This window comes from Hydractinia symbiolongicarpus, chromosome 13 (genome assembly GCF_029227915.1).
Source record: "Hydractinia symbiolongicarpus strain clone_291-10 chromosome 13, HSymV2.1, whole genome shotgun sequence".
In the NCBI taxonomy this organism is placed as follows: domain Eukaryota; kingdom Metazoa; phylum Cnidaria; class Hydrozoa; order Anthoathecata; family Hydractiniidae; genus Hydractinia; species Hydractinia symbiolongicarpus.
This window is the reverse complement of record NC_079887.1, coordinates 6,648,955-6,659,945: the sequence shown is the minus strand read 5'-3', so window position 1 is coordinate 6,659,945 and position 10,991 is coordinate 6,648,955. Positions and strand designations below refer to the sequence as shown.

Below are 10,991 nucleotides of genomic sequence, written 5' to 3'. Positions count from 1 at the left end.
TTGTCGAGGCAAAAACCAAAATAACTGTTAGAACACACACCACCGTCACTACCTCTTCCGCTATCTCTAATGTCAACCAGAGAGAATTTTTATTATTTTTTAACGGTAACGTTTTCACTTAATGAATTAACTGATTACCTGGTGTAGTCAGCCTTTTTAGTTAACCTGTATATATTTTATTTACCACCACTCACAGAGTATATTGAGACAAGGCGACAAATGTTGGAGTTCGCCCCAGTAATTCTGCAGGTCATTATTAAAGCAAAGTGGAACTACTGCAATTTAAACACTGTGTACTTAACCCACGCATCCACAGAGCAAGCACTTCCGTAAATTCACGAGTTGATTTGTAAAATCAACAAAAAAGTGCCATTATCTCACTATTTTTACAGAATCATTTCCCTCTGGAATTATTTGTATCCGTAATGTACGAATATTGTCTAATTGGCATGCCCAGATTGTAGTCAAGTCCACTTTAAAACGAATTCATGTGAAGAATATTTTTTGAAACTATATTATGTTATATTGTCAGCGAAAATGCTGGAAGTTGTGCTATTGTGGAATATAAAGATATTTTCCACTAGTCGTTAACCCGTGGAAAAATCTACAAAGTGACCCATAAGCAATTTATTAACTCTGTGGGGCGCCCGGAATGAAGCTGCGTGCAACCATTTTGAACACACAGAATACCGCTGTTACTAAATAGAGTATGGGTTATTCATGACCTGAATTAAACTTTAATCACATCAGTATTTCTGTGTGATATTCTGACTAACAAAAATAATAGCGAAGTATTTACAAAACGATCCTTGGACAGAACAAAGTAGCAAAATGTAAGGTTATGACGTTTCGTAACCTTACATGAGAATGTTTGACACAACATGAGAGTTTAACATTTCAATTCTTAGCTTTCAACAGGAGTAAGTATTGTGTCCTTTTCTGGAACATTCGGGTTCCTTTTAATATTCCATTTTACTTCTGCTTTACTTGATTTTGCAAATTGATTCTTCGACATGTCTACCATTCTCATTCGATTTATAGTCTGGTTATCCGGTTGTACCGTTTGTTCATCCGGTTCATCCGTATTTTCATGTTCTTCATGAATAACTCGTGGAAGCTGACGGCTAGTGAATGTTGTTGATTCAACATGATGTTTGCAGGTGTACATTTTTAAAAATTCTCTTCGAAATTCAGTTTTCATGACCAAAAAAATAATAGGTTTTAAAACAAACGGGAGAAATCCGAAAATTGTCCCAGCAGCGTACATGTGTCGATTTAAATACTCCGGTTTTGCTTGGTTGATTGTGTGTATAATCAACAAGGGGCCCCAACACACTGATAAAACGATAACCAAGATTAAATATGTATATGCCGTCCAATTCTCAGTATTCTGATTTGACAAATCAGGCCGTTTTATTTCAAAAACCGATCGTCTCTGCGGCCGTCGAGTTTGTCGGGATTTTTGACGTTTCAACTGAATTGTTGTGTATACATTGGCTGATAAAACAACTAGAAAGGTCGTCGGTATAAACACAACGGCACCTAAAACAATCAGATTTGTCTTGACGTCGTGAAATCCGGCATAACAGATGTGAAACCTTGGAAAATAACGGTAATTACCAACGCCGTATACAACAGACGACGAGACGACAGCAGCGGACCATATACCGAGCAATAAAAGAATCATATTTTTTCGGACGAACACAAAAGCGTAAATAATCGGTTTGCGGAATAATAAGTATCGACACACACTGAGCGCTACGACATTCCAAAGTGATGCTATATTCATAATAACTAAAACATATCCACTGATCTGACAAAAAACGTCATCAAAAGGCCACTCATCCAAGATGGTGGCTGTAATCACTGGAAACATTGAAAACAAAACCACAATAAGATCTATGGTCACGAGATTGACAATTAAAACGTTGTGTACATTTTGTAAACGAAGATTTCGCTTAATGACTATGCATGTTGAGAAGTTTCCAAGTAAGCCAACCAAAAATAACAAAATTAAGAAAAGTACTTGAAGTATGTTTCCTGCATTCCACTTCATATCGTTTCTGCCACAGAAAAACGAACTGAAAAATCAATCAAAACAAGAATAAGAGCAACTTTGCTGTTGTCTCACTTTCGTTACTATGGGAAGAAACATTTTAATTAAAAAATATAGCTGTTCCTCGCAGATGGGAAACGAACCTTCAAAAGCTACCGAATTTGATTTTTTTATACAGTAATTAATAACAATACAAAATTTATGTTTCCATGAGATAATTTGCAATCTGTTTCAAAAATTCTAATCTCAAATTCAGACGTTTAAAAGTTAAAACAATTCAAAACAATTACTATCGCTATAACTACATTTAGTACTACTGAAACATATTCGCGTTTTGTATACAGAAAATTAAAGAGACTGGGTGCTACGTTGCTTTAAATTCCATATTTGCTTATTGATGTAAATTAGAGCTTTTATATAACAATTTTTTACCAAATCACCTGCGCATACATAAAAACAACTTAGATTGTAGACTCTTTGCATCGACCGCAATATAAGGAAGGAATTCAAAAGGACTGAATTCCAAGTAGTTTCGAGTAGTAACAACTTCTGTTAAAATATTTTCTCTTTACCTAACTTCGAGCCAAGATGGAAATTTTGTTGCCATGATAACGACAGTTTAAAACAAAATGTAAGGAACATTTTTCTATTTTAATTGTGAATCAGATGGGATAAAAAATGAGTTTCATTTTTTTTTTAAATTGGCTTTTTCAAATTTCTGTTGCCCTGCCCTCAGCGAATTTAAATTGTAACATCTTCTTAATTCTCTTCTCAATTTTTATTATTATTTTGATAACTGGCATCTGCTTCCTAACATTTGGAGTTAATCAACCTCGTTCCTAGGGCATTTTGCCTTGTTGATGAAGTTGATAGCGGCACTCCGAAATAACGGCTCAGGGGTGACAAGACCCTGGGGACGAGTTTGTGAGTTAACGACCATGAATTATTAAGCAACCGTAGTGAACTCTAAAACGGAAAATGCTTCAACTTCTGATTCTGTGTTTATGCTTTTAATTTTAACATTTTGGTAGTCTTGCCATCTGTCGAATCCGTTTCCCCGATACGGGCAGTTCTAATCTGATATATGAAACACTTCGGATTTTTGGAGATTTTACCTTTCATATTTATGTGCCAAAATCTTTTAAATCATAGTTAACGGCTTTTTTCAGCGTCACACATCAGCAAGACACAATAATTATGCTAATTTATTCTTTATATCTCATGCTACAATTTTGCTAAGTTTTTATGTTAAAGGGATTACTCTGTCTGAATTTATGGAGAGCGAACTTTATGCTTCTCCTTCATACTCTCAATGCTGAAAAAAGAGAATAACAAATAGGGTTAATGAGTGTTCCTTTAAAGCTGAAATACACAATTTCTTTAATGAAGGGTTATACAAAAAGGATCGTAAATAGTTAAAAGGAACGAGTTTTTGGCCTATCACTTCTTCAGATCTATTGGTTCCAAGTATAGATTTTGAGAAACAAAACAACAAGTTACTACCATTAAGTATTACAGTTTTTAGTTCAAAATTTAGTTTATATACGCAATCATTTCCATAGTTACAAATAACTAAGGAATTAATAATGGTGCTGAAGTGATGTAAGATAAATAAGTTCTTTTTAATCTCCAGTGTCAAAACCTTAAAGTTGTCAATAGATGGTGTGTAACTTGAAGTTATCAATGGATGGTCTGTAGCTTTATAATGATTTGAGCGACGTGCTCGCTTACCTGAATCTTTAGATGTCTTGACGTTTCTTCATCATATGTGGCGTTGCAGCCACTACATTTAAAATTGCAAGTGACACCAGATAGTAGATCTCTGAAGGTACCCTACCTTACATGGATCAAAAATAGAGAAATTTATGTTTTTCTGCTAGACATATTATCCACGAAGTTAAAAACATTTTGGTGCACGAAACATGTTGCTATTCTCACGTTGGAAGGTTCACTTCGTCTTAAACGTGAACACTTGTAGAAGATCCATTAGAGATCGAAGTGAGCTCTTAACAAAAGATTTTCAAATTGTAACCATCGTAAAAGGATATCAAATTCCTTTTCAGAAAAAGCCTACTCAACCAGATGTAAAGTATCCAAAAAAATGCGGGTCAGAAACAAACACAACTTGATCAGGAATTGTTGGAGATTTTGGAAATGGGTGTAACTTCAAAATCATCACACTGCGAAGAAGAATTCTTAAGCAATCTATTTTTAGTCACCAAAAGAAGATAGGGGTAATAAGTTTAAAAGCATTCAACAAATTTACCACCTACGAGCATTTCAAAATGGATGGTTTGCACAGTCTATATTGCAGAAGGGAGATTACATTTACAAAATAAACCTAAATGATGTAACTTTCAATGTCCTTCTCCCCAAGAATTTGCGGAAATTTGCGAATTTTCAATGCTCTGGAAATGTTTACGAACACCGCCTCTGTTTTGGAGTAAGCTCAGCGCCTCGGATATTTACCAAACAATTAGAAGTTCCAATATACTTTTTGAAACAGCTAAATATCAGAGTTTTGTATAATTTATTTAGACGACATGCTAATTTTAGCCTCGAATTTAAGCCACCGGGACACGAGACAATATTCTTAGGCGATAGTAACAAATTTATGTTATTACTATCGCCTAAACATGTTAACCTGTGTCGCCAGAGAAGCTTTTTGTTGTTGCTGGCAACAATAAAAATATTGTATGTAAAAAAAAAATGTTACCAGCAACAACAAAAAGGGTTACGCGTGTGAAGTTCTCCGTCTCGCCAGTTGCTACAACAATTCTGATGCAACACTTTTACGCGCGACCAATCACAATGCAGCAATTTTGCTGAATGTTTTTTGCTGAATGATGTTGCATTTGCACAGATGTTGGAACAAAATAAAATGTTCGGTCCATAATAACAAAATTAAATTTGGTACCATTGCCTGAAATAATTGTCTTGCGTCACCGTGGCTTTAGAGAAAATTGCAATAGTGAGTGACACAGTAACCTTCCTACTTCAACATTTGGGTTTTGTGTGATCAATTGGAAGAAATTTCTCATAACACCCACCAAAGTAATAGGGTTTTTGGGCTAAAAAAGGGATTCCAAGAGTATGACTTTTTAGACCAGAAGAAAATGTTTATTCTGCTTGGCTATGGTGCCAAAAATTGTACACCAATCGAGTCACAAATCTATTAGGGTTGACTGGTGACCAGTCAACTCTAATAGATTCGAATAGGCTGATAGTCCTATTCTAATCCACCATTCAAACAGTACTCCTAGAAACACTGCAATTTCGGCAGCTCAAAAACCAATACAACACAAATAACGATACAAGGAAATGCAATAAGGGAGTTAGAATGGTGGATTTTGAATGGAAGGGGTCTGATACAACCTCGCAGTCAAATTGTACTTTAAACCGATGCCTCGTCTCAAGGAAGATGGAGTGCTTTTTGCAAGAGATCGGGGGGATCTTTTAATAGGAGGGTGCTTCCTTGAAAAGAATCAGTGAATAAACCTCTCTAGATTACTCAAAAGAAAAACCTTGTGATTTTTCATCATCTTCTACTTTAAATTAACCTTGGATAACCATGTTAAAAGGGTATGCAGAGTTTTTTTGTTCATTCATATTTTTCTAACAACAGACTTTAGTTTTTTCAAAAGGTTCTTATGTAACATCCTTTGCTTCATAAAACGTTGCTTAAAGAAAAATATTCAAAGTAAAACATTCTGCACATTATGATTTTTTAAACATTTCTAAAAAATTTAAAGAAAAAGGAAAATGCTACCAGTTAAAGGTCGCGCAATGGAGTACTATAAAGGTCGTTGCAAAATTCTAATCACCCTTATCTAAAAAAATTAACATACACTTTAAGTTCTAAATGAGTAACGACTATCCTGAAAATTTGATGATCTAAAAGTTACTCAAACTGGAAATAATGGTATTTCAATTTCTGAAGTTTCTTGTTCTTTATTTAACGATTTCCTTGATCACTCATTTTGACCACGAAGCGGCCCGGCGCACAATAATCGTTTTCGATCGTAGGGAAAAGGAATCGTACGTATATCTCTTTGCCTTATGGCCACTTAAATGTTTATCACGCGCTCTTTCATTTATTAAAGTGCATGGCCAGGTTTATTGCATACTTTTTGCCAACACGGAGATAAATAATTTTAAAACGTAAAAAGGGAAATTCCGAAAGCAAAATGTACAGACAATACTTTCTCCATAAAAAAGCAAAGGAGCACCATCGAAAGCGACAGGGAACTGTCTTCGTAAACAACGCAAAGAGGTAGCTAAGAGTTGCAAAGAAGCCTGATTTGAGTAAGTTAAAAGGTTTAATTCATTTAGAATAGAACAGAAATTTGATCGATTTAGCATAGTCGGAACTTGAAGCTACACATGTTCTCTCTTATTGATTAAAATTTGACTGATGGCATGTATTCCGCAAATCGTGTAAATCGTGGAATGAATAGCAATAACGGCTAAGAAAGGCGGAGAGAAATTAGGGTGAGTTTGCTATTTTAGTAAAACATTTGAACATGTTTTGATCTTCAGTTTTCAATAAAATTTTCCGGATAGTGTTTCTTCATCTACAGTTGACTCTCCCTAATTCGAATTCCCACGGCAAATTTTTATTCGAACTATAGAAAGTCTCCGTAATTCGAACTTTCAGCTTCAGAGAGTGAATATTCGAATTACAGAGAGAAATTACGTTATTTTAAAATCAAGAAAACATAATTCAAGTTCCATTCAATCTTTTATTTTCATAGTTTGCACAAAAAAGAAACTCTATTTGAAAAACTGTTGAATATTTGATTGCTTTGCATTGGAGAGACGATCTCTTTCGAAAATACAAGTTGCATCATCAAGTGCTTTTCTCAGGTCGACAAATTGAATTTGTCAAAGCCCTGTTTACACTTTAAAATTCGAATTAGGTAGAGAATCGTGCTGAAGGGACTGAAAAACTGTTCGAAATATAGAAAGTTTCGAATTAGAGGGAGTCAACTGTATATCTTTTAGTTTTTACAATAAAATAGGGACATCGACAAAATTTGCGAACAAGGTGACGCGTACATATTGTTATTTATCTCTTTAGAACCGTTGTACAAGAAAGCTGCGAATATTACACGAGATGAAATTTTTTTTTGTAGTATTTCATGTTTTCATGAAAGAAATAACGTGTTGCTGAAATCTTGTGTCATTTCTTTATGTGTAATTCGCGATTTGTCTCTTAAATCTCTGATAAGACATGATGTCCCTTAATATTCTGAGGGTAAATAGGATTTCCCAGTTTCCTTGCCTGCACGCACGCAATAGGGTTGCAGTATTAGATCTTCTGTCGACTTTATTCATAAATCACAATTGCGCTTTATGCGCTGCGCAACCTTTGACAATTTCTCAAATTTTATTTAGGAAAATATGCCAAAGCGTTCTGGGTAACACAAGTTTTATTCATATTGAACAACAACTTTGGAAATTACAGAGGGGCGAATCTTCTCCCCACCCTCTTCAAAAAATTGAGCAGCCCTCAAATAGCCCAACAGGAATAGAGTACAGATATGTCTTCCACATAGTTTACTGTTAATGCTCACACAATTCCACTTCTCTTACATTCAACTTTGCTTTATCATATTTTCGTTCATTCATTGATTCGAGTCTGTGTTGTTTAGCTTCATCCAAACTCATCACAGTCTGCTGTCTTTCAACGTCACTAGTCGAAATGATTTTTCTATCAGGGTTCACCACGAAAAATACAACAATACGTCGAGAAGCGGATTGATCTGAGGAAATGTTAACCATTTTTTCCAGCTTGTGGATGTGTGAGTTTGGGAAAACCAGAAGATAACCTTCTTCTGTTGGGAATCGTCCCAAAGGCATAAAACCTTTTTGAACAAAATCAGAAACAGTAACTGCATCAAAACCACGGTGGAATTTTGAATGGAATAATTCTCTCTCGTGGTTTGTAAAGGATCGTTTGAAATGAAGATCTCCACCGCAGATGTTTACATCACGGTCGAGAAAATATATACCTGCGCAAAATAAAATAATGCAAAATAAAATTTAACACATTTAAGTGTACTCTTTTGCGGAGAAAAAAAAATTGTAAATAGGAAAATTCATGATGTTTTGCATTTGATAATAACTATATGGAAGACACTTTAGAAAAACTCCTTTATCAGTTAAAAAAAAAGTTGGCAAAAGAGGTCGGCAAAAATGTCAGTGACTTGCACAAAATATAGGCACTTATCTACAGCCTAAAAATTGTACCTTTTTAAAGATATTATTAAATCAAAAAAAGCGTTTGACCGTAACAATAATGCCACAAAAACAAGATTTACTGAAATTTAAACGAAATAAAAATTTACATGCATGCTAATTTAATTTTGGTGAATTCGAAGACAACACAAAAATACATAGACGAATTAAAATTAAAAAAAGACACAAATATTCGTGGATCTATTATTTTAATGTTTCTAAAAGGTCCTATTAACAGTTTCCAAAAATATCAATGTACGGGCGTGACAGGAAGAGTGATGAAATTGCATTCTGGGATTTTTTGAAGAAGTGACATCTTTATCATACCCCTTCTGACCTGGATTTCTATATAAATACATGCATACACAACACAAAAATTTAATTTGTTGCGAAAGAAGAAAGAGACCCCCTTTCAAATCTAAAGAAACTCTAACTACAGTAGATATAAGATCTATGGATCTAGACATTGATTAAAAAAAGCAGAGATCTGACCAGAATCCAAGTTGCTTATATAAAATAAATCATGTAGTTCTTCATTACAACTGGTACAAAGAACATGCCAAACATGATGACAACATAATTTTTTTTGACTAAATACAGTTAGCCTAAAATGGTCCAAAATGTAAAGAACTTAAAAATGTGGATGCAACCAATTAACAATGTATTTCTGTTGGCAGCAGGACGTATCAAATATACCTAAAATTGAACGATATGCATTCAAAACTTTTGTAAAATTAAGAGGTGTAGGAACAATGATCTTGCACCATGCTTAACAATTTTACGAGAAGGTAAAGATCTACAGTCAAACTAACCTGTCATGACGATATTTTCATGAGACATTCCTTCTGCATGCCAAACACCTTCATAAAATCCGTTAGGCTGTAATGTGTACTGAACGATTTTAACGATAACTTGTAGTTCTTTATCTTTAAAACTAACAGGTTCTTTCACGAAATATTCAGGATCTTTACCTTCTTCATACACTTTCATTGCTTTCGTGTAGGACCACACATCTTCAAAATAAGGTAAAAACACCTGGAAAAGTTTTTCTAACGCAACATAAAGTTGTTGAAACTTGTTTTCGTCAAGATTGTTAATGTAGTCATTTATTTTACATTTCGAGTCAGAGGAAATATAAAACTGTGTTGGCAGCCACTGGTAGCCAGAGCTTTCATACGGACGACCCCAAAAATCAAATGCTTCATAGACACATTTGTACGTAGACGACTCTTTTATTACAGAAACCCCATTAACGTAGAGATATAATGATGGATGGACAAGATCACGAACTATGTTGTTTGAATTTGGATGAAAATCCGTTTCAGTGTATTTTGCCAAAAAATCAATTTCTTTTTGTAATTCACCTTCCAATTCTTTCGAGACTTTTTCTTTTGAATAACACACCCAACACATGTTATAAATTGATGCATAATTTTATACGTTACCTCATCGTGAAAGGGGGATTTGATTACCTTATCTGCGAAATTGATTTCACACAATAGTGTTACGCTTATGGTGTGGTATGTGTTATTGGAGTCGATGATTTTGTGATTAATAATTTTTCTGTTATCATTGTATCTATCTTCAGGTACAATCCACCGAACAATTTTTTCTACCAAATGATCTTCACATATGTCATCATCCAGAGGATATATACAAACATCAGCTTTTATCTTGAGCTCAAACACATACACAAAGTGCTCATATATTACATCATCTTTGCCATAACAATCTTCTATAAATTCTGCTTCCAGCAATTCGAGTCCATCCCTGTGTCCACTCAAATCGGGAAACTGAAACTTTTCACCTTTTAGAAATTGTAAATCCATATTTTCTCTATAATGTTTCTTTCTAAATTTTTCCAGGGTACATAGCAATGTATTAGATAAGGGTCCTTCTGCCACTTCCATACAATTCATCTTCAACAAAACAATTTTTTCATTGGAACTAAACAAAGTCAGATTATTTGTACTGCAATCTCCAATCAAACACGCACGTTGAGAATATGTCACTTATGTTCTCAACAGATTGTTTCAATTCTGTTTACCTAGCACCAGATATCGTCGCTGGAGAATAAGAATATGTGGGCTATGTCCATTTTTATGAAAATTGAGATTTCATTGGGAAAATTTTCTCTGCAGTGAAAACTGTATTCTGAACAATGCTATGTCCACAATAGGTTATTAAACATTGCTAAATCCCCAAATAACTTGTCTTACTTGGTATAACTATATATAACTGTATAGTAAATTTCTGGATACCAAAACAGTCCTAGGTCCAAGTAGTTGGACATAGGACAGTTTCATGCCTTTACTATACCTCGCACTAGACTCAATACTTCCGGCAAACTAAAAATCCTAATAATAAACATGGCTTTATATTGCCAAAAATTATTAGTGGACAAACACCTGAAAACGCAATAAAAGTGATGACTGGAGTCAGCGAAATTGCTATAATTAAGTTACCTTACAAATTTAAACTATTTTTGTGGCTAAACAAAATTTTTAATGCGATTTTTCTCAGTTTTGTATTTTCGGACATAGCATGGTCTCCGGCGACGATATGATCCGATTGGAGACAAATATTCAAAATGTATATATTAAATATCTGTCATCAACAAAAACATATATAAAATAGCCCGAATTAAGAGAAAGAAATATCATCAAATTTCCTTTTTTGTGAAATCTGTGAAAAT

The 10,991-nt window shown here is 34.3% G+C and overlaps 2 protein-coding genes across 3 annotated transcripts; both read right to left on the bottom strand.

The window, feature by feature from the left end:
* Nucleotides 1-730: 730 nt before the first annotated feature.
* Nucleotides 731-2,274, bottom strand: LOC130624002 (melatonin receptor type 1C-like). Its single transcript, XM_057439560.1, has one exon. It carries the CDS (start codon nucleotides 2,054-2,056, stop codon nucleotides 905-907), a length of 1,152 nt encoding a protein of 383 aa, XP_057295543.1. The 5' UTR covers nucleotides 2,057-2,274; the 3' UTR covers nucleotides 731-904.
* A 5,196-nt stretch (nucleotides 2,275-7,470) lies between these two features.
* LOC130623693 (uncharacterized) lies at nucleotides 7,471-10,526 on the bottom strand. 2 transcript variants are annotated; one of them, XM_057439204.1, is made up of 2 exons: nucleotides 9,109-10,514; nucleotides 7,471-8,070 (listed from the first exon to the last, which is right to left on the bottom strand). In XM_057439204.1, exons 1-2 carry the CDS (start codon nucleotides 9,707-9,709, stop codon nucleotides 7,622-7,624), a joined length of 1,050 nt encoding a protein of 349 aa, XP_057295187.1. In that variant the 5' UTR covers nucleotides 9,710-10,514; the 3' UTR covers nucleotides 7,471-7,621. The 2 variants fall into 2 exon arrangements, with proteins under 2 accessions (XP_057295187.1, XP_057295188.1); XM_057439205.1 differs by lacking the exon at nucleotides 7,471-8,070 and adding an exon at nucleotides 8,118-8,992 and having other exon boundaries at nucleotides 9,109-10,526.
* Nucleotides 10,527-10,991: the final 465 nt, after the last annotated feature.